The 24,766-nt window shown below is 38.2% G+C and overlaps 1 protein-coding gene across 1 annotated transcript in view; it reads right to left on the bottom strand.

Moving 5' to 3' along the window:
- Nucleotides 1-24,384, bottom strand: part of SLC24A3 (solute carrier family 24 member 3) — a 48,277-nt gene extending 23,893 nt beyond the window's left edge. The window contains exons 1-8 of the mRNA XM_063298691.1: nt 24,316-24,384; nt 22,286-22,370; nt 20,504-20,607; nt 13,829-13,903; nt 8,383-8,408; nt 6,382-6,435; nt 4,621-4,754; nt 1,352-1,512 (exon numbers count right to left, since the gene is read on the bottom strand). Of these exons, the coding sequence (XP_063154761.1) occupies nt 1,352-1,512; nt 4,621-4,754; nt 6,382-6,435; nt 8,383-8,408; nt 13,829-13,903; nt 20,504-20,607; nt 22,286-22,370; nt 24,316-24,381 (705 nt within the window). The 5' untranslated portion in view covers nt 24,382-24,384. The remainder of the gene's footprint in view (nt 1-1,351; nt 1,513-4,620; nt 4,755-6,381; nt 6,436-8,382; nt 8,409-13,828; nt 13,904-20,503; nt 20,608-22,285; nt 22,371-24,315) is intronic.
- Nucleotides 24,385-24,766: the final 382 nt, after the last annotated feature.

The raw sequence follows: 24,766 nt of genomic DNA, 5'->3' as shown, positions 1-24,766 counted from the left end.
GTTGAAATGGCTGGCCAAGAATAAACTGTCCTTTCAAATAGAAAAGTACCTGATAATGGGTCTGACGCAATACCATAGGATAGCTCTTACTAGAGCAAGATTTGAGCAGATAGATTCTATGGTCAAATACGGACGATTTCACCAAGTGCCTTACCTTGAGAGGACATGTGTTTGTGGAGCACCTGAAGTAGAAGACATTGGACATGTCATATTTAACTGCCAGCTATATGCCCCAGAAAGGGCTCAATACCTTCGGACACTAACTGACAGAACCACATACTGGGATCGTAACAAAAGACTATGTTACTTCCTCCAGGGCACAAATACGTATGTGGTCAATAGAACTGTTAAATTTATAGTTAGGGCTGTCCAACTGAGAACACAATTTATAGAACGCATTGGGGTGGCATGTAAAGGTGACGAATTCATTTAAACTCACATTGTTTCTGTATTTTATCACTTGGTTTATCACATCCTGCATTTTTATCTTACAATTTTATCTCTATTTTATCTTACCGTATTTTATCGTATTTTATCTCAACATAGTATATTCTAGTTAATTTTACTGTTTTTAGCTGTTTTATGGTATCACATTTTATATTTTATAGTGGCTGATACCCAACTTTCTGATATGGTCATTTGACTAATCAATAAAGTTCATTCATTCATTCATTCATTCATTCATTCATTCATTCTTATTCCATGAGAATCATAACATTCAATTATAAAATGCTGAATTTGATAGCACTTGAAGAGGAGATTTTTTAAAATTTTCAAATAATTATTAATTGTTTAGCTTTAAATATGTATGCAAATAACTGGAGGTTCAGTGTAGATTGGCTTTTGAGGAACCTGAACTTTTTATAAGAGTGATAAAATACCATCCCAGTGATAAAAATTCTGGTAGAGTATGGGAGGAGTCAAACTATTACATACCACATTGAATTCTGGTTTGCTAGTGAATTAACAGCCTGCTGGTGCATGCTGTTCCAAACACTCACTATATGCCCTCTTGTGACTGGGTGCAGCTAGCACATTCAGAATATAGTGTATTTACTGTGTTATTTGAACAACAAATTCTGACTAACCAAATTCCTGATAGTATGACAGTTATCAAGGTACAAATGGAGACTTCTGGGTTAAGTAGTCATCCCCTTGGGCAAGAGAAGCATGTGGGAACAAGTCAAGCAGCAGATACCAGCATACAATTCCTTTACCCCTTGTCCTGCTTTTATCCTGCTAAGATAATGCTTTCTGAGCAAGAGCAAAGGAGGCAAAATACAGTGTATAGTTAATAGTTGGAATAAGAGAAAGGGTGGGTTATAACATTTGAATAAAATATAGTAAATACCTCATTGATCAACATGCGACTGGCCATGGAGAGCCGGGTTCTGGGAGGAAAGTGACTTGTGATCATAATCCGGAGCCCAGCCTCTGAAAAGGATAGCTGGTGTGGATATGCAGACAGCAATTCATCCACCATGATTACAGAGGCTTTGCGGTGGAAATTTCCTAAAGATGATTAGCAAAATTGGAAGGAAAATGTCTTTTGCATCATCAGTTTTTCTTATCTGAAAGTTCTGTAATTCATGGTGTTCTCGATCTTAATTCCATCTAACAACATTTTTAGTAGTATCTCCCTAATTTTTAGAAATATAGAGTAACTAATTCTGAAAAATCTAGATGTATTGAATCCTTCCACCTCTGTCCTTTGCATTTATTGCCTGTATCATATTTTTCCATCTCCTTATGTTCTCTGGCCAAATATATTTTGGATGGACACTATAAAAACCTGGTTATTTAAATAAAAACTATGCCAAAAAAATAAACTGTAGATAGCCTAAAAGATGATGTGGCAGTATTAGACTCTCTTCAGAATTCTGTAAATGCTGATATGCACCCTCTGGCCTCATCAGGAAATGAAAGTGAACCTCTGGACATGCTATAGAACCCACTTGGAAATAGAAGTGAAGCTCAGTTTAAGACCAGCCTTGCCCCTCTCTGAGCCTGGGGTCGTGAGTCTAAGTTAGGGGAAATGGCAAAGCCTTACCAAGACCTAGGAAATATAGACATTTATAGGTTCAAGCCTAAATGTGTAAAAGTCTTCTTGGAAGTAAGGCTGTACTTCAGAGTTATGGCTGTCATAGAGAGTCTAGCTATATAAGCATTTGGTTCTGCACCACTAGAACTGAAAACAATTTCTTGTCAGATCCTGCTTATGCTGGACTCCTTGAATATCCACATTGTGGACTAATTTTGGCTCCTTTGTTAACTATGTGTTGCTTATACAAAGGTATTTTGGCTGCCGAACTCTCTAAATTACTGATTTTCACTGTTCTAAACCTAGTTAAGGACTAGAACAATAATCCACCATGCTCTAGACATGACACTGCTGACCTGTATCCTATGCCACATTGTAAGCTAAACATGTAACAAATTACAAAAGATTTGATGTTATTGTCAGTTCTGAACCAACCAGGCTCCTAATGTAAACAGCAGCTTAGTTTCCAAAATCGAACATTGCAGGGCATTGTTCTCCAGACACTTTTTTCTTACTAAATCTAAAAATCTTTTTATTTGTACATGTAAAGAGTTGGAATACTGTTATGGCTAATAGTACTCTCCTATACAAATTAAAAAGTAAATTCTACTGTTTTCTTTTGTATTTACTTTTAGTAAGCATGTGCAGGATTGCATTAAATAAGATGAATGGCAAGGTAGGAAGTAGATAGTTCAAGACTCTCTTTGGCCACAAATTCACAAGTTCGATTAAGCAAGTTCCTGAGGATTTCGAACTCAGCAGGTAGCAAAATCAGGTTGACCTTGGAAGCTAAGCAAGGTTGGACCTGGGTTAGTGCTTGGATGGTAGGAGATCACCAAGGAATCCCAGGGCTATAAGGTAGACTAGGAAGTCAAAAAATATCCCAGGAAAAGGCAGTACCCAACTACTTCTATACTGTTACCAAGAAAACTTGAGTCCAAGACATTTTACCTTTACCTAAGAGTTCCCACTTTCCCAATCTAGACATAACAACATTAACTTTCCAAAATAGGTAAGAACAGCCACTATCTTAGTTCCTCAGATTGCTTACGCCCTTTTTGGAAAGCTTAGTACAAGCTGAAGCCCTCTCCTGCTATGCTTCCTGAGATTTAGAGATTGACTGTGTCCACATGTACCGCTAAACTAGGATTTTTCATCATGGCTTGCTGAACAAACTAGTGACCTGGTTCATATATAATGCTAAGATATCACCCTAAGTTTATGTTATAGTGTTGTTGTGCCAGAATTGGCCTGTCCACCTCCAGATTCTGTCCCCCTCCTTCAAGGAGGCTGCAGAACACCTCAGAAACCTGCAACTCCACATAATCCTTTGAACATTGACAAGAAGTTCCTTCTCTAGCTGTGTGCTCCCAAGACAGCAGCTGATTCCTTCAGCTGACTTTGAAGGATGCAAGTGCCAGTGGTACAGCACTTCTGCTGCCTATCTAAGGACAAGTAGGCAAATGGGAGGGAGGGAGGCAGAGAGGACACGCTGGAGGAGATGGGTTGGGGGGAGGAGTGGGAAGGAGGATGTCAAATTGCTCAGTTATTTCTGCTATTAGCAGGAAAAGCTGAGTAATTTGTTAACTCTTTTGCTGTGAGGAAATGAAGCTTGGCTTCTCCCCTCATCAAAAAGGTTGAAAATTGGCTGTTAATGACAGTGAAAATGGAGTAATTTTGCCCTCTTCACTTAATTTCATTTAAGACTTTTCCATCTCATTCTTCAGCTAAACCTGTAAATAGTAACTAAAGTAATGATTAAAGCAATGCTTAGTGACAACAGAAAAACAGTTTACTCAGCTTATTATATAAAAATGAGATATATAAAAACGGAGTACCTAAAAAATGAATACAGCATTTTCCAAATATTACTCAATGTGATTTAATTTATAGTGGGATCGTGGTAAGAGTCAGTGCCAGAATATGGAGCATCTAAAATAGTTTATAAAAGGAAATTCAGTTTGCTCAGCTAGCATAAGACTTCTATACAGTTTATAGAAGAACTTTACACACCAGATCTGAGGTTAGTAAAATATTTCAAAATCTGCTGAGAAAGAATGACTCTACTGCATCATACAACCTAACTCCAACTAATTATTCTAATCCCTAATTGTTCCCCCTCCCCCTCCCTCCCTTCCTCTGAAATAAGAGCAAATAACCTTGTCATATCAGGGGGGAAAGATCACAGTCCTTCTAACTCTTCTTAGATTACTCTTTGTAGATTACTTTTTTCTTAGTATCTTTGGATCTTCTGCTTGGGACTCTCCTTGTATTGTGGCCAATGCAAAAAAGAAACTATGATTTATATTACAATTATGACCAGTGGAGTGAGAAGAAGACAATCTAGCGTTCCCACCACCAATTGTGCCCAAAGGTTGCTATGTGCAGCATATAACTGCTTTGGAGGTGGGACTTGTAAAGGGCCCATATTTTTGCTATTGGTTAGAAAATGGAAGAGGAAGTCCCAAGGATGAGATTCAAAGTTGTATTGAAAACAATGCCTAGATTGGCCCTGCGTTTCTAGCTCATGAAATGTTAGAGTTCTACAAGCAAGCAATGTGACTTACTGGAACAGTTACCTTTCTTTAGTAATACCACTGTAGCATCACAATTGCTGTTGTCATCCATCTCTGTATTATTTGCTAATCCATTCACCATGTTCGTTACATTCTTTGTCCTCCGTTCAAATATATGCTGGAGATTGGCATTAAACCTGTACAAAGAAAAAAGAATTAAGAATTGCGCTAGGCACTCTTAGACACCATACCACTCCTGGTCTCATTTCCGGGTACCTCCTGATCTTATATAGATTTCTGACTGAATGTGGTGGGGGAGCAGTAAAGCAAAGGAGCTACTTCGGGGTTTTTGGTTGGATGAATGAAGATCAAGACAGCTTTGATTTGGATTCTGCAACCTTTTACTTTTTGTAGCTAAATTGACGGGCAAGCCAAAGGATGCTTCCTATTAAGGCACCTTTATGAGACCCATTATTTGATGTTTTGCCCAGTTACATGATGAAGGGAATCAGTTCAGCTCCAGCTGGTCATATAACATGTCCTTCATTTTAAGTAGATTGTTTTGTGATATGAAGATCCCACAGTGTGATGGTCCCCATAATTTTCACCTGGTTAAGAAGCTGCTTTTTTGTTCTTCACATTTATCCTTTTTATTCCCTTTTGATGTCAGGAATCTGATTATTCAGAACCTTGGCACTACCCTCCCCTAGTTCTGACATGCTTTGTGATTATCTTGGGATGCAGAATTCTAGTCATAGAGAGGTAAATCCCAGCTACTAGTTTACAGCTCATATCCAAAGTGAGAGAAAATGTTTTTAATGAAAAGTAAAAAAGAATATATATGAAGAAACTTGTAGGACCAAGTTTCCATGACTTGTATTAATTAACATTGGCTGATCTCAAAAACAGTTAAGCAAAGTCAGACCTGGTTAATACTTGGACAGGAGGCTACCAGGAAATTCAAGGCTATAAATTAGACTTGGACCTGAAGAAGGCAAAAGCAAATGACTTCTGTATTGTTGCCAAGGTAACTTCATGGACATGTCTATGTAGTCACCACAAGTGGAGCTCAGCTTGCGGAAATCTTGGCCTTTGCCTTGATTGATGTACAAGGATGGAAAATAGAGCCCTATATATTTAATTATTACCAATATTTCTATACCATCCAGCTATACTTGTGTATAGAGCTCTTTTTTCCCCCTTCAATAATCTTCTGTTTGTCCTATTCTATGCAACATTCTATTTAATCTATAGGTGTGCAATTGTTAAATTTCTGAGCAGGGCCGCAACTGGGGGGGGGGCACCAAAATGAGTACTGGGGGGGCGCCAAAATGGGCATGGAATCCATGTTTGCCCCGGGTGACACAGACCCTAACTGCAGCCCTGTTTCTGAGTCCTATAAAGACTTTTCCCCCCCCAGCTGAGGGCTAGTAATGAGACAGGCTGTAATAAACGAGTAGGGTTCCCACATCTGGATTACAGAAGTCCAGATGACCACAAGGTTGAAGCAAATAGACACAGAAAATGCTAAATCTTTGCTGCTGTCTTGCAGATTTTTCTCATATTTTTCTAATATGAGAGTAGGAAGAGCAGTAACAGAAAGTGGAGATGCCAGCAAAAAAAAAATCCCAAAGTATCTCTGCTAATTAAAATGGCAAGACATAACTGCCAAAGTGTTAAAAAAAAACACCTGCACTGTATTGAGGAGAAGCTTTCAAGCGGACACACAAGGACATTGCAGGGGTTGTATGCAACCCAGAAATGTCTGTCTCTGAAAATAAAATAATATTGAACAATAAACAGGCCAGGACAGATTGTACTTACTTCATGATAAGAATGTAGATGATGTACATCAGCACTAGGATTAAGGACTCCCACCTGCAACCAGCCAAGGAGAAAAAGGAAAACAATAAGCAGTGTAGTTCCATGACTGTGATTGCCTTCTATTCTGAAATTCAGGCCAATGACTCAGGGAAGGGTGAATGATGACAAGTGTGGAGCATAGTGGGCAAGGTGGCCTCTAATATTGCCTACAGAAAGTGAGATGGTACCTGCTGGGTGCAGGGAGAAATCTGGGGCTGATGCTGGATGGACAGGGAGAAGGCAGAATAGAGCAACTAGCAAAACTTCAAACTGAAAACGGCATGCTAATTCCTTCCAAGTTTCTGACCTTGAGATGGTACACTTTCTCCTGTGATGTGATTGTGAGAAGAAGGATAAATCCCTAAAATTTCAGGCCAAACTACAAGGCTTGGCCTATGCATGTGCCACACATTTATTATTTGGAATGGAAGCATCAACTGACAAAATAGTTAGCAATATATAAAGAATGGACAACACACAAATACAACTGAATTTTTGACACAGCTCATCCTACCTCTTAATAAAACCTGCACTGTATTCCTTATAACCAACCTTTTTTATATAGAGATGTAAATTTGGCATTAAATGTAAGGTTGGTTGGGAGAATTACTTTGATTCTGATTCAGAGTGGGCTTGATCAGTAATGATCAAAATGACATAATCAAGAATGCAGTGGGACCAAATCTTGTTCACTCAAACCCTTGCAAGCTTCTAAGACCTGCTTCTTTTCCCTTTCATTCTTCTCCAAACTTTCCTGTGATAATAGGAGCCTCTGCTATTTCCTCACATTTTGTGGACCAGTTTTTCATGGCTAATCTGCAGGAATGTTGGGAGCCCAAGAAACTACATTTTGCATAGCCCCTTGCACTGGGAATACTACAACATGTACTACAGCATCTCAAGTATAATGATGGTCTGTGGAAAGTAATTCTCAAGACACCCCTACTAAATTCTGGAAATATAACGTTCCAGCTACCATTTCAATGTGTTAGATGCCAGAGAATAACGAAAGCCTCACTGAAATATCTTCCTATTGTGGAAGCCATCTCCAGATACATTTGGTGATGGTAGTAATGCTAAGCTGAAATTACAGCTCCACACATTTGAAAGGCTGCAATAAAGCTTAAAAACTTAGTGAAACAGAGACCTCAGCATGCCGCAGAGAGATCACAGAGATCCATTCACTGTGCGGTAGTAAGAACGTCATGTTTGCAAATGATTCAGCTGGCCCGGAGGTTGCTCATCACAAAAAGACCCTTTTGGGTGGCACCCCCAGGGTGGCTATGGCATTATGTCAGAGCCTGCAGTTCCCAAACAAGACACACATCCTGCCAACTTCCATTCATCTATTCTGAAAAACTAGGACTTAGTTGGTGCTTGGCATCATTTAAACCATACTAACAGAGATTTCTCACAGTACTGTATTCTGTTGGGCCTATTCAATAATAGATTCTGTACTTACCACCAAGGATATAAGTCAAAACATCAGCAGCACACAAACCAGCAGTACACCCATCTCAGATCATGCTTTTTTTTAAAAAACAGATCAAGATTGACCATAAAGAGGCTAATACTAGGAGTTAGAAATATAATCCCTCACTCCTTAATACAAAGGAATTCACTGTTAAGCTTGACTCTGAAACATCCTCTTATATTTATTTATTTTATTTATTACTCATATTTAGCCACCGCCCATACTATTACCTAATATTGAAGGTAATAGTACTACTGGGGTTGAGCAGTACAGTGTTTTCAGTTAAAGTTTATGGGGATGGGGCACAAAAATGGCTGATCCAAAAGTGCTGGGAAAGAGAGGTTTTTTCTTCTAAGTTTAAAAAGATTTAGACAAATCATGCAATTATTTAGTTTTCCTGCAGCACGGAAATCGGTCCCTGAGTTGCTTAGCAGAACATTGGTTTTCCTTACTTTTCTTAGTTAGCAAATAACAACCATGCTACTTACCAAGCAACTTTTTCATCATAAATAAACTGAAGAGAAAATGGAAAAAATAAATATTAGTATGTAGGACTGCTTATAAAATATGTAATTTTTTAAAAAAAGAATCTCATATCACTGTCCGCATTTTTATGCTCACTCTGTAGTCCAAATTATTCTACACATTTCATTCTCTCTCTCAGACTGTTTAAGCATCTGTAATGTAGAACTCCATATATTAAATGTAAGATTTTTTAAAATTAACATGCTTATTATAGCAGAAAGCCAGAGTTTAAATAAATATCACATATTTATATTTATAAATACCATTTCAGAGTTTGAGTTTTCAATTTGACTTTCCAACAGCAATTTGTCTAATTTTAAATAAAATTTTGTATATTAAATCATTTATATGGAGAAGCAAATAAGTGTGATATTAAATTCTGTTAAGTCGTTGTACATGCAACATGTATGACTCTCCACTTTGAACTTTGAACTTCATGTGAATAACTCAGTTGGACAAATATCTAGTTTGCATACCATTCACCCTCTTTTCTGCTAAATACTAATAGATTTTCCAATTTTCTGTAATCCAGAAGTAAAGAACACGTATTTCAATTGAAAATCAAGCGCTCAGAAATCTGTAGCATGATAGGAGTTGCCTAAAATTCTCATTCAACAAGTATAATTGCAGCCATGATGCGCTAGCAATTGATTGTACTCTTAGGCCACCATTTGTATCTGAGATGTAACACTCTGTGCCACTACATTAGGAGTTATCATATGGAATAGTCCCACTACTTCCATATCAATGCATAAAACTGAATAGCAATCCTGACCTATATCCAGCCTTTCCCCTGATGTGGCTTTATATGCACACACACATTCTTACACTGAATGCGAGAAAACCTTCTAAAATGCAAGCCTTCCATCTACATATTGAAATCATGGTCCATGATTCCAGCAGCTCCTTCAACGAACAACCCATAGCTCTATTCTCCTTCTGGGATGTAGACCAAAAAGAAGCTTTCCTCTATAGTCACCACCAGGGTGCACTAATATCCTGTGCTTCTACTTGACTTTTGTTCTCTTTCTTTCAAATATGTCTAGAATGATGGTAGCAAATTAAAGAGCCTGGAATATTTAGGAGTAATATTTGCACAGTCACACTTCTAGCCTTCAACTTCTTTTATAGTTAGGCAGTTAAAAATATACATCTGGTTATCTGCTTGTTCATGGTTGTCACCTGTAACTACAGACATCATTATGAAGTAACTTACAGGCCAGAAAACATATTCCTTCAATAATAAAGTATCTTAGCAGAGGTGGACAGCAATAATGCACTTCTGGTTTTACAGCCTTACTTTTTTGCCATCTGAAATTGGCTAAAGATTCTTAGAACATTGTATGACAACAGGAAAAAAGAAAAAAAAACTTTTGTATAGTCCTTAACCAGAGAGGTCACCACAAGTGTGGTGCTCCTAACTACAGGACGAACTAATGTCCAGATCGCCATTGTGCTACACTGCTGCATTTGTTTCTTTTGTCACTTCCACTCCCAGGGGCCCTTCATGCTTTCAAAATACTTCTTTGGACTTTGCATGAGCAGAGTTTCTTTCTGCTCTGCAATTATTCTGCATGAGTCTGAAGAAGGTGCAACTGCTTAAGGTGTCAAGTCATTAAAGTGAATAGGTCTTTTAAAGCAGCCTCCCCTTTTTTCCCCCCAGGATTTTGCAAGAGCCTAAAAAAAGGGGGGGGCTGTTTTAATGAACAGTAGAGCTATGCTATGCTTATGTGAGGCCTCCAAGCACTTCTTCCAAATCACTTTGGATTTGTGCACAGCTCTACCTTCCACATCAAAATTTCCATATGAGATGTGGAGTGAAGAAGTCAGAAGAAAGAGACAGTATTAAGGAGACAGAGCCGCAAACAACCTAAGGAGGGAGAATAAAGTAATCACACTGCGTGGTGAGAGACACCATCTCCTTGAACTATTAGACTTGCTGACATGATTCATACCATGTATTCTTTACTTAATTTCCTCTCAGAATGAAGAAATAATTACCGGCATCATACAGAGTATTAGCACTTTCAAAATACAACCAATCACTCTCTCACTATACAAATTAATATCTACATAAATATTCAATACAGTATTAGCAAGCAAATAGTTTATTGAGTAAGTCTCCAAGCCATATCAAGTATACTACAAATAACAACAATACATACATCCATCTTAAAACAGAACAGTATTAGTTAAATCTAAAACTAATAAATTACAAACTTTAAAATATAGATCTAAAGTCTTTTAATCTATATGATGTAATATTTTCAAATGGTTAACAAAGTAGGATAAAAAACTATAGTACTCCTAGTCAAGCTTCTGAAAGATATAGATGCTACGTAATATGTCATGTCTGGCAGATTCTACTACCCCTTTTCCCCTGTAAAGAAAGTAGTAGTATAACTTTACTGATTAGTCAATTGACCATATCAAAAAACTGGGCATCAGCCACAATAAAATACAGTAACATAAGGCAGATAAGATACAGTAAGATAAGATAAAATTGACTAGAGTGAGATAAAATAAGGTAAAATACAGTAAGGTGAAATAGAGATAAAAGAGTATAAGATAATGCAGAGGCTTATAATAAGATGATCAATAAAATACAAAAACAATATCTGTTTAGGTGAATTCATCACCCTTACATGCCACCCCAAAGTGTTCTATAAAATGTGTTCTCAATTGGACAGCCCTGACTATAAACTTAGCAGTTCTAGTGACCACATACGTATTTGTGCCCTGAAGGAAGTAACATAGTCGTTTGTTACAGTCCCAATATATGGTTTTGTCAAGTCGTATCTGAAGGTACTGAGCCCTTTCTGGGGCATATAGTTGGCAGTTAAATAGGACATGCGCAATGTCTTCTATTTCAGATGCTCCACAAACACATGTTCTCTCAAGATATGGCATTTGGTGGAATCGTCCATATTTAACCATAGAATCTAGCTGCTCGAATCTTGCTCTGGTGAGAGCTATCCTATGGTATTGAGTCAATCCCATTGTCCGGTATTTTATTGTTTGAAAAGACGTTTTATTCTTAGCGAGCCATTTCTGCAACCTAATGTTTGAAAGTGACTCAATATTGATTTGGGCATTAACATCCAAGACTCTTTGTTTGAATATTGCCTTGGCCTGATGTCCGGCTGAAAGTAAATATTGTGTTGAGAAGCCAAGGTGTGAGATGGTTTGGAAAAGTTGGTTGATCCATGCGGTGGGTTGAAGTGTGCCCATCTGTTCTTCAAGGCACATTTTTGGTAGTCTATCGTGTTCCATTGAGAGAATCCTCCACCAGTAGTTGAAGACTTTGATTACTGCTAGACTATAAATGGAATGGGTGCCTGTTTCAGCTCTTACTGCTGCTGCAGGTGTATTCCTGTTGGTCCCCAAAATAGTTCTTAAAAAGCCTGCTTGATTTTGTTCAAGTAAGGAGGCCAAGGCCCCACAGTTCAGCACCATACGTTAACACTGGTACAATTTTTGCCTTGTGGACCTTTAAAATGGAGAGCAGAGTACTTGGGTGGTTGTAACTAAGTAGTTTAGTTAGCATTTTAGAGCTTGCTGTGGCCTTTATAGAACTTTGTTTGAAGTGCTTAACCCAAGGTCCTGTATCTGTAAAGACCTCCCCTAAGTATGAGAAAAAATCTATTTGTTTTATAGGCTCCCCATCCAAGTGCCAATTGTATTTGGCCCATCTTTTTCTGAAAGCCACCACTTTGGACTTAGACTTATTAATATTCAAAAAATTGGAGGTGCAATAAGCAAAAAAAGCTACCCACTGTGTCACCAATAGAATGGTCCCTTGTAAGAGGAAATTCATTTTACTTTCAACATTCCTATTCCTGAGATCCTCAAGGAATGAGAATAAGTAATGATCCCTATATTTAATATACAACCAGCATTCTAATATGTAATGTTCCAGATCATCTTTTGCACCTGCCCCACAAACTCTGTATGTCTGTCTTGTACTGGGTGCCTTGGAATCTCAAGATAGTATTAAGAAAATCCTAGTACAGATAATAAATGTTACAGAATCATGAAGTATAAACTAATCTCTTTTACTTTCCTATTCTATGATTGGAATTTTACTTTCATGCAGTTGCATATGGGGTAGACCATTGATAGATTTTCAACCCAGCTGAAATCATGAGTGTGTTAGTTGTGCCAGCTAGAGCCCCTCTCTGTAGCAACCACATGTTGAATTTGTTCCCATAAAAAAAGCATAGGATGGAAGCCAAGAAGTTACAGATTATCACAGGATTAGCATGGCTACCAGATGTGGCCTGCAAAAATCTTGACTACCACTAGATAGTAGCAAAGAGATAAATAAACATCTTGTTTTTTGCTGCCAACTAGCATTAATCCAGATTTTGGCAGCCTAGAATTGTAGCCCTACTTGAAAGTATACTAGTATATTAGAAAAGTACACTTGATGTTCTCAGGCTACCATTTCAGAGCCATTATTATAAAACATACTGATTATTTTCATGACTATGGCCATGCACAAGTATGATTTCTGTCTTCATTAATTCAAGCAGATGCCCTGAGACATATTTGAAAAGATATCTCAGTCTTGGCCTTTCAGAACTCCGATGATACCCAATGTGATTATTTTTATGACGTTATGATTTTAGTTCCTATTGTGGACATTTTATTTAAATGCTTGTGTTGCTTGTAATTACTGTAAACCGCTGAAAGACTTGCAATTGCAGCTGGCATAAATAGGAATAAATAAATAAAATATAGCAGGAAATAAACATCTAAAGATGGAAAGTAAAGGATATCAACTATCCCTTTTGTAAATAGCACAAAACATCTTGGCTGTTCATAAAACAAAATTTATGTCAACGTTCAGTTATTAAGACATATTTTTTGAATGACAACACATGTTTTAAGACTTCAGAATGTGTGGCATTTACTTTAAATACTAAAATTTGGTGTGCTCAGTACAGCTGTGGCTATCTAAAGCTGAAGCCTCACATTCTAAAGTTTTGAAACAACATTTTTCAGATCACGATGGATGAAATGTAAACACTCATTAAGAGATAAAGTCTGAAATCGTAAGGAGTGTGACATGTATTCAATTAAATGGAATGTCCAGAAGAGCAAAACAAACAATATATACTGGTAAAAACATCTGTCCTTAGTAAAACCTTATAAAATAGAAATCAATACTCTTTTTTTTTCTCAAGGGCAGTCGAAGGCTGAGTTCACATCACATTCCTTCACAAGGCTGAATTAACCATGGTTTATTCAGTTGTGGATTTGTACAATATATCTAATCATAAATTAGCCACACAAACTGGGCATATACATAAATGCTAGCCAAAATTTGGTTGGTATTTCAGTATCTCATGTAAACACACACAGCCAAAGAAACTTTATCCAGGAGAATAACCACTCAGTACTTACCAAAATAAGTGCAGCAACTGAGCAGGTATAATACATTGAATCCCTCAAGAGGCTCCAAGAAGACAGTGCAACTATCTGAGGAAACAAGCAAAAAGAAAACAAACTGGTGATCAAAAGCTTTACAACAAAAGCAAATAGCAAGAAAGGGCTTTTAGAACAGCCAAGATGTTTTAGAATAATTTGGAACATTGGGGCATAAGATGTTTCCCCTATACAATACAATTATTCATCTTGAGAGATCCGAAAATGTTGTAGTTTTGAATCCAAAGGTTACTTCAAAGGAAGATACCTGGCTCCGCACAATGAGAGAGTAGGTCTGTGTTCTGATTTGTGGCTTAGCTTGAATTCAAAGTTGAATCAGGGCAATTTAGGCCAGGCTTTTACTTTCCTGAAGCAGGGTTCTGCCCTGCTCTGTCCTGATTCAAAACCTTTCCCAGTGCTCTGCACCCCATTTTCAATTCCAGAGCATTGATGCACTGGCAAATGATGGCTCTGCAACAGACACACACACACACACACACACACACACACACGGGTGGCAGGGAGGACTGATATTTGGTTGTGTAAAATATTGGTGGAAAGAATACTGGATTCACTAAACGATAGCCCTATTTTCAACGTAAAGTAACCCTTTTGTTTAGGCAAGGGGTGACCCTTTGAGATGGGTAGCAAGATAATAGGCAATGGGCTTTGGGGGCATTGACAAGGCAGCCCTGCAGTCAGCCACAGAGACTGAGGAGGAGCAGGGCAGGAGCAGATCTCAGTCCACTGTGTTTGCAGGGCTTGCTCTGGGAAGGCTGGTTCTTTTGCATTCAGACAAAAGTAAACCTGCAGAATGAGATGTCTCCAACAGTCTTGCTGACTCAGGCTAGTTTGTCAGTCTGACTTGAGAGACATCAGAATGACTGTTGTGTAAAGGAGTGGCCAGGAGAGCAACAAGATGGGGTTTGGCAGAGGAATGTTACCCGCCCCTCCCTGTGCAAATAGCCAGTCTGTTCCACCTCTCTTTAGAGACTTGGAGTAGACTTGGAGTAGACCCACTACTTATGCATTGGGGCTGGTTTCTCTAGTTTGGGGCTTGAACAATGGCTGGGCTTTCAGGAAGGAAGCACACACCTCTGAAAGGGATGGAGTTTTCTGAGAATTCTCACAGCAAGAAGAGAATTCTTTTTTCCTCAAACCATGTTCCAGAAGTGGGAACAAGTCAGAGCAGACTATCCCATACCAAGTATGTGTCAAACTGTTTCTGAATCTGACCTTAGATGTGGGCCAAGAGATCACTTATGAACATGTATGAACATTTATTGGAGGTGGGGAAGGGAATGATTATGCCAGCAATCAGAAAGACATTTATGACCATTAGTAACAGATGTATTATTGCTGCTGGCAACTTGGTAATAACAATTTGATTTTAGTGAAAACTGACCAGTGTCTAGCTGTAGACTGTTGTGCTTTTGCCTCTTTAATGCTAGAAGAGAGGAACACTTTTTTTTTCTCTTAGAAACTTTTGAGGCCTAAGCTATATACGTTTGAGTACTGAGGTGACAAATTCAGAATGCCATTTTTGAATCCTGACTGATATAGACTCATGAAAGTTCAAAAAATATAGTATATAAAGGAACAATGTGCCTCCAATTCACTCCTTGTTATGCTAATGCATGTATCTGTTTTTCATGAAAGGGAGCTTTCCAAAATGTGAACACCCTCTACTTGCAGTCTGATGGGATTTGGCACATTATATCATCATGGATCTCTTATTGCCTCATTGCTGTCTCATTCTGCCACTGTATAAAGGTGAGACATGAATTACTGTTGCCATCAAATTCCAAACTATGGTATGTATATGCCCATCTCTGTGGGCCTGCAATACTAGGATATTTCAAGTCAGATTAATACTCTTCAGACTAGTTGTAGAATTCCAACTCCATTGGAACAACAAGATTTTCTTTTGAGTTTTTTTAGAGGCATGAATCAATACTGTATTATCTATTATTTAAAATATCCCTGCATCATTTACAACATCTAGTACATTTAGTACATCTTAGGTTACAAACTTTTCAGAGAGTATTTTGTACCAAAACAATCACACCCAAAATCACTTTACAGGGCAGGAAGCTCATGTAAACAATCATGATAAAAGAGATCAAAGACTGAGTCAATTTGAATTACTTGTAGTTGGTAAAATGCAGAATTGGAGAACAGAAGCAGCATTTGAATTATTTCTGCTCAAAGAATAGTTGGCACAAACAAATTGGGCAGAACCCCCAACCCACCATCTAGAATACGTCTTAACCTACCAGCCACCTAACTATGCATCCAACCATCCACAGGATTTCCTTCTTATATGGTAGTTCTGCTAGATAAAGCTTACGTAACCCACAATCTGCAGATCAAAATCAGGGAGGAGAGAAATTCTGTTGGGGCAAACCTGCTGTAGTTTAAGATACCAATTGTGGCTCCTTCACTGTCTATTTCTGTGCTGCTGAATATTATATTTCTTCTACATCAAAATAGTACTTCATTTGCAAGAACTGGAATGATTTGGTGCTTTGCAAGAGTTAGTGCTCTTGGCTGCTAACTGTGCTTTCTGGATATAACAGATAAAATTGCTATTGGGAAGGGTCTGAGGGCTCTTCCTTGATCCTAACCACAGCACATTTATTTATTTGTTTATCGTATGGCAGCACATCATACATATTACAAATATATTTTAAAAATGGGAATATAGAAAGGTATATAAAATATATATATTGGTCATAGGGCAATTATAACTAAAAACAAACATTAAGATTACAAATACCACAGCAGAAACATACCCTGACAACCACTTTTTTTTTAATGCCATGTCATCCTCTCACAGTTAGCCCATAGCTGAGGCAGCTTAAGTGGTCCTTAGCTATTCTGGTTTCAACAAAGTTTTTTACCATAAGTATGATATGGCATGCTTCCCTAATAATATGATTGCTGATGTAGTCAGGGGATAGGATGGGATTTGTCCAACTCCTACTGGCCACTTTAGGTGGTCACTTTAGCACTGCCATTCCTTTGCAGCCAATAAAGGAGCTTGCTTGCTACCTATTGCCTCCTTCCATTTCAACCCAAACACCCCTCCTTACCTTCTACCTGTCAGCAGGCTATTTTTGAACAGAGGTGTAGCGCATTAGATCTTTGTTCAGAAATGGTCCAGCTGACAGGAGGAGCACTGAGAGAGGTGTCTTCCCCTTTAGCCTGTGTACCTGCGCTATGTTGGTTATCTGTCAGCTGGGCTAGATCTGAACAGAACTTAATACCTTCCTGTATCCACCTTTAGAAAGACACTGGCTGCTCATACATGCCAAAGGTACAGGGGTGTCCACAGAGTATGGTCAAAAAGTAAAGATGGTGGCTGTGATCATGTGATTGAAGCTCCATCAAGCAGCAAAGCTCTGGTCGCACCATTGTCCTGCCATCTTGACTTTTTTTTTTATCATACCCTGTGGACATCTTTACAAAGGCTCTTGGGATATGGCAACACTGAGAAGAAATGAGGTTTCCAGCTGCTGAAGGGAAATGTATAGAAAGCTTCATATGGGTTATTTGTTCCAGAGCATTTGTTTTTAGGACTCAAGTGACTGTCATTACTCCCACAGCCAAACAGATGATGCCAAAAGATAGGAGTTGTTTCAAAAGGCTTTATCTTAGTCGGATATGACATTGGTACATGATTATTGCAAAATCGCTCTTGTGTAATTGCTGTGATGGTGCAACTGACAGTGTAAAAGGTTTCCCTTGACATTAAGTCCAGTTGTGTCCGACTCTAGGGGGCAGTGATCATCTCTGTTTCAAAGCCGAAGAGCCGGCGTTTGTCCGTAGACACTTCCGTGGTCATGTGGCCGGCATGACTACATGGAACGCCGTTACCTTCCCGCCGAAGCGGTACCTATTGATCTACTCACATTTGCATGTTTTCGAACTGCTAGGTTGGCAGGAGCTGAGGCTAGCAATGGGAGCTCACCCCGTCATGCGGATTCGAACCGCCGACCTTCCAATCGGCAAGCTCAGCAGCTCAGCGGTTTAACCCGCAGCGCCACCGCGTCCCCATGTATTTGACAGTGACAGTGTATATAATCAAAAATTATCTTCCTTGAATTCGTTTTTCTTGCATGGTCTGATTAAGATCACTTATGTAAAGATTCAAATGCCATTTACATTATCATCTAATGTCATTTATAATAGTTTCCTTTACTAATCTGGTTATATCATTCTGCCACACTCTACATGAAAACACAAACAAGCAATCAATTAGCTCTCCAACAAGGTATGGCTTTATGAAGCAAAAGAGAAAAGAAGTGTGAAAAGAGATATAAAATGTAAATAAAAATCCATTGGGAACTTTGCTTACAGTGTTACCTCAGTTTCTCCCCAGTTTCAGAATTTAACTGAAGAAATTGCACATCTACCCTTCCCCCATGCTTCATTTAGACTGCTAATCCTTTTTACCCTTTAAAATGTTAAATTTATGTTTTTCCACAATACTTGTAAATTGACAGGAGTTGGTGCTATCAGAAGAACTAACCAATCAACTTTTGCTACACATTTGCTGAACTATTTTTTTTTAATAGGAGTTTGATTTTAAAGAAAGTATATTTTCTTCCAAAAAGGACCAGCCTTCTACCAACTACATCTACTCCTAAATTTCTCTCTTCCTTTTGTTTTTCAATAGGTAAAAAAAGCCTTCTATATCAGTGGGTTCATGTAAATGAGGAAACAACAGATTTTGTCTTTGTCTTGGGCTTAATGTGATTTTATTGTACAAGAATTCCCTTTGGCCTATAATGCATCATCATATAATAAAACTGTATGTCGATTTTTTTCTTCACCTAGAATAGAGTGACATTTTTAAGAAACACATGCTGATTTCTAGGGATTACTCATCTAGGCTGGACAAATATTCAGGTGCTACATTTTGTTAGGATGAGTGGAAAAGCTATACAAATAGAAAAATTGGGTATTAATACTTTTTCTTCTGAATTTAATTCCCTTCCCTGGATTAATCATTGACTAGACAGATAGTGCTGTAATAGCCACTAAATATGGCATAATGCTTCATGCTCCACTAATCTCCTGACCAAATTACTATAATACATTATATATGGGACTAGTCTCAAAGTCAATTGAAAATGTGATTGTCAGAATTTTAACTTCTATAGATGAATAGAATTTGCTTCCAAACACAATCCAAGAAACTGGAAATTATCCCTAATGTGCTAAACAGTTTGGGATTCAAGTACTTAAAGAAGGACCTTTCACTATGGCAAAGACTCATTTTGGACTGCAGGATAGAAGCCATGATTATATATTTGTATATTTATTTATTAAGCTATTTATATGGCCACCCATCCTGCTACTGCCACTCTGGGTGGCTGACAGTGCATTAAAATCCCAAAACAGCAACAACCCCAAATAAATAAAAAAGAATTACAACAAGGGTCAATATACCATGTGCCAGAAGTCCAAATAGATTCTTCCATCTTGCAAATCAATAGTAGAAAAGCAGCAGACAGAGCAATCAACAGAGTTTACCTAACATCCTACCCAGACGCCTGAGGGAAACCAGGTCTTTAGTACCTTATGGTCAACAGTGTTGGGGCCATCCAGATCTCTCGTAGCATGGATCTTTTTGAAGCTGACCTTCAAGAAGGAGCCATCTTGCCAAAAGAGTCCAAGGAACTGGCATTTCTTAAGGTGATGCTTTAAAGGCTCTCATTACATTGATTCATTAGAAAAAAGTTTCTAGTGTTCTCTTACTCAAAAGAAACCTGCCACCATTCCTATAGGTATCTACTGGAAAAGAAGTTGAATGGAATTCAGTAAAGTTTCTGTTATAGGCTAACTCTTGTAGCACTGAACATTTTCACTGCCCTAGAATGTATGAGAGTACATAATAACATATCCTACTGAGCAAATTTAAACCAAATAAAATGCCAGAACAGTTCACAATAATCTGCGGACAGTGATAACTGATATATCCCCAAGGGCAAAAATTTCTAGGAAGTCCTGCAAGCCATTATTTAATTTATAAAATAAGTATATTTTTTTCCTCTAGAACCCTATTCCATGAGATCCAAAAGTCCATTTTATGGAAGATCCTTTTCATCTCTCTCAACATGAAGAACAATTCTGGCAATGCATAGGAAAAAGGTTGTTTACTTATATTATTAACATATATTGATCCAAAGATAAGCAAACTTGTGGCTGAACAAAAGATTACCCATCCCCTTACAGATAACTTCCTCCTTATAACTACATGGATATATCCATATAGTTTTCATGGCAGCAATGTGGAAGTAGTTTGCCATCTCCAAATGTGCCCTTAGCAATGGTAAATAATATTGTTCCAGAAGTATGTGTGGTACAGTTTAAGTTTCACTTTCAAATAATTGTGAAAATCAAATCCTTAAACTCTGCTAAAAGGTTCTACTATGTAGGAAACCCAGGAACCAGCTGAGTTCCTTGAAATATGGGAAAAAATAATACCTATATGTGAAGCATTTTCCACCTTCCTAAAGTGATATTTAGATAGTGGTTCTGGCAACAGAGAGAGCAGAGACAAGTGATTTCTAGACATATCTTTCTCATTCTGTTCAGGTTAAAAGAAGTTTTAGAAATGTTTTTGAATTAAATTAATTACCTTACCTGCCCTGCAAATAGGCCACAAACCCCAATTATGCAGAGGATGTTGAATACTGCAGAGCCAACAATGGTCCCAACACCTACATCTCCTTTTGTGATAAACACACCTGGGGGATGGGAGATAATTTCAATGTGTTATCCAAAGACAGGCAGGATTTCCTACCATGAATTAGAACTGTGCAGAGCTGAAATGCAGAAAAACCATTATACAATCTTTAATCTTTGATTAAAGCAGAGAACATATGTGGAATTAAAAGTGCAGCCAGACATGATTTCTGCATGATAAATCAAGTGAAGGACAACCACATTTATGCAAAGATTTCTCAACATTTATTAAAAACCCATACAGCCCTAACCAGCATGTGTCTCAAAGTGAGATAGCAGAATAGACTGCCATCTGCATTATTTAAGCAGATGGAGGAAGCAAAGTTAGGGAGAGTAAGTCCTGCTCCCAGCCATTCTAGCTGTTGTCGCAAAAAAGCTCTTAAAAATGTGACTTTCACCATTTCCAGCCTATCATGTCTTCCTCTTGAATACAGTAATTTGTAAAGGGCATTTCAAGTTTGGGTGGCACCTGAAATATATTCAGGGCAACCTGCATAAACAATTGCTCAGAAAGTATTTCATTTTCTCCATACAAAACATGATACAAAGATTGCAGGAGAAAAGTCTTGCATTTTTTAAAGTCCACATTTGATTGACACGGACCGGAATTTTTGGTATAGACCTAAGAATGCTGAACAGGTTGTTCTAACTGCATATTTCCCTACAGCGACGACCCCTGCCCCAAGTGTGCTGCTTCCTGCATGGCAGGAGATTTGGCAAGGAGTCCTGTGCAAACATTCCATAAAGGCATCTAGCGGCATTGCCTGCTGCTCTGGCTTCTCTCTCTTCGGGACCACACTGAAGACAACCAGTCAAATCTACCGTGAGAAAGACCAGAAGAGCTGAGTTCCCCTCACCTGATCCGTCCTTCCCAAAATCACAGGCTGGAATGTAAGGCCTCTAAGAGCTGCAGAGTGCCCTCTTTCAGAACACTGCTGGTGGTGGACATTACAATATTTTCTCCGTTCAAACCTGAGCTACATATATTCTCTTCTATTGGAATATTTTCTCCGTATTCTTGCTTAGTAGCAACCAAACAATCTGGCCTTCCCATCTGTTACATATTCAGATGACGCCTATTAAACGTAATTATGCTGTTCCCATTCAGCTGCCCTTTCAATGCAGTTCACTTACCTCCAAGAAAAGAAAAAAGAATAGCAGTCTAAGTCAATTCTGTTCATCTCTCTCAGCATCCCATCCAGAGATGCCAGGAATGTAATGAATGCAAGACATGTGCCCCGTTACTACCTGACCACTTTCATGAGCTGACTTCTCACCACATTTCAAACTTCACGTAAGGAAGTAATCATCAGTTGAGTAATGCACCCTTCTTCTCATCCTTCTTGAATGAACCTAACAGCAGAACTGGCAATTGAAAGCACAGTCTGGGCATTTTGGGGGTTGTTCCAAATATAGTCTCTTCCTGAGTTAACAGTCTTCTGCTAAAAACCATGCATTTTCAGAGATGCTGAATGCTGTTGGCATTGTGGCAAGACCCCACTGCTTGTCTATAGGACAAAAAGACCTCCCCTAAATCATCCTATCAGTATTTCTGGCACAAAGGTTTGCTCCTCCATCAGCATTGGGTAGTTCCAGAGACATGCATACTTTGGCAAAGCAGGAACACGGCTATAAATAGTGATGCTTAGTTTCACAAATGACAGCGAGAGGCTTAGTTACCTATCACAGATGTAAACAGCTCTGGAGCAGAGCTGCCAGCTGCCATGAATGTTGCCCCTGCCACATCTTCACTGAGGTGCAAGCGCTGTGGAGGGAGGGGAAAATTCATTGATTGAGTGATACGACTTTCTATCCTGTTTTAATGTTTCTCAAGGCAGGTAACCATAACAAAAATGATAACGAAAAACACATTTGAATTGTAATTAGAACATCTTGATAAAAGTAAGCAACTATCAAATATTAAATGAGAAGCAAAGGGCATCTAGTACCTGTCTGAGTAAGGGTGTGTTGTATGGCTTGTCAAGGGCTGAACTCCAGAACTGGCTGAGCCATTTCCCTCATTCATATGCTATTCCAATAACCTCAGTATCATAGATCTAGACTGATGACTGAGTACACATTTACCCCTAGGCTAGCTGTACCACTGATGTGAGAAGTGGCATGTTTGGCTTGGTTATCACTTATCTGTTTCCTAAATATTATTATTCTGTATTTGCTTTGCCCTACTAAATGGCAGATCCTACAAGTTTCAACTTTGCATATGTTTTAGACTAGTAAAGTTGTCTTTAGGAATTTTTAGGTTTGGGAGGAGGCAGATACAGAAAGCTTTATCAGGTTTGTACAAGTGTCCAATATTGTATCTATTTATAAAATTTGTAATACGCTTTTCCTTAAAACAATAATCCTGTATATGCATTCTGGATGAGACTTTATTTCCTTTAAGCAGCAATGAACAACTTATAGTCATGGGCCCTGCAAAATACTTTTTAAAAAAATCCTTGGAGCCCTTGACTGTATCACCAAAACCTGGCGGCAAATCATTTTTAAAAAGTGGTATCGGGGTAGGGGTGGTGTTAGGCTAGGAATAAAATAAAAGGGTTGTTTAAACCTTGGAATAAGTTTAAAACATTGGAGTACTGTAAGTGTTAGACCTCAAGAAAAAGGCAAATAAAATTATAAGAGAAATGAAAATCTTCCCCATGGGACTCTTAAACAGTTTGAGACAGACCAAGGCAAATAAACATATCACCCAGTTAAAAAGTCCCCAGCAGAGTTATACTGTTGGATATAGCTCATATTTTTATAAACACTTTCTAATGTCAGGCTTTATAGACAACCCAATCACAATCCTTGTATAATGTGTGTAACAGCTTTTGAAAAGGCTAATTTCCTGCTGGGAATTATTTGGAAAGTGCATGGAGAGGAACAGATATGGAACTACTGGTACTTTAACATACATTTAATGGCACAACCGAGTTTGGAATACCCTGTACAGTACCACTTTAGTAACTCCATTTCAGAAATACATGTCAGTTGGGAAAAAGTACCAGAATAAAATGGTATGGAAATTGGAAAACCTTTCTATGAAATTTGTGGCTTTTTCATTTAGAAAACTTAGAATAGGGAAATGCGCACTTCATGCACTTACGGAATTCCCTTCTACATGTTCACTGGAGTTCTGCAATGCTTCAGATTCAATTCTGAAAAGTTCTCTTGCAGCAGGCAGAAATGCAAAGGCAGCACCTGCTGGTCACTCATTGAACCAGCTGTGTCTTTTTCCATATCAGACATGTGCTCCTGGCACCAGATGTGGGTGTTTTAATGAGTTACTGGCAGGTGCTACATTCATTCTTCAGGTGCTACAGAACTACTTTCAGAATTGAATCTGAAGCACTGCACAGCCCTAAAATTCAATATGCTAGAGGACATTTAAAAGGAATTAGACACATTCAAAATGGAGAAAATTTCTCCATGTCTATTAGCCTTGACCTCCATGTTCAGACACGATAAACCACCACCAATAACACTTCTTGGGAAGCACTAATGGTCAAGACTGGTCTTTGTATCTTTCTCACTGATAGAAGTACAGAGTAGGAAATGGCATAACCATACAGATGTTCAGGAAAGCTATACCAAAGATATGAAAAATATAAAATGATCAAAAATATAAATTAAATATGATTAAATGTAAAACATGATAATGTATACATTTCAATAAATATGGAAGACTGTTTTCAGCAGATACTTACTTCACAAATTTTTTCCAACGAAGGAACGAAGAAATCATCACAGATAATAGCCAAAGCATAGAACATGTAGACAGCCTAAGAAAACAGAAGTAATTCCATTGAGAAGAGACCATTTTGAACATGATCCTCATTTCATTCTATTAAAAGGGTTAAGGCACATCTACCTACTATGTTTACAATAATACTAAAGAGGAAAGACACCCTTCAATTGAGTTCAGCTCTTGGTGAATGCATTGGAAAGTCTATATTGTTTTCTTGATAACAATATGATTAAAGATTTAAAAACTTTATTATGACCAAAGGCCAGCAGAAAAAAATAACCGAATCTTTGATAACAATATGGAAGTGGTTTGCAACTGCTGACTTCTGGGATGTTTCTGTACCTTTCCAACCTAGCCTACAGCTGAGAAATTCCCTGATGGACTCCTTTCGAAATACAAAACAGGTCCAG

Source organism: Candoia aspera, chromosome 3 (genome assembly GCF_035149785.1).
Source record: "Candoia aspera isolate rCanAsp1 chromosome 3, rCanAsp1.hap2, whole genome shotgun sequence".
Classification (NCBI taxonomy): domain Eukaryota; kingdom Metazoa; phylum Chordata; class Lepidosauria; order Squamata; family Boidae; genus Candoia; species Candoia aspera.
Note: the sequence above shows the minus strand (reverse complement) of the source record. Positions and strands in the feature narration are given on the sequence as shown.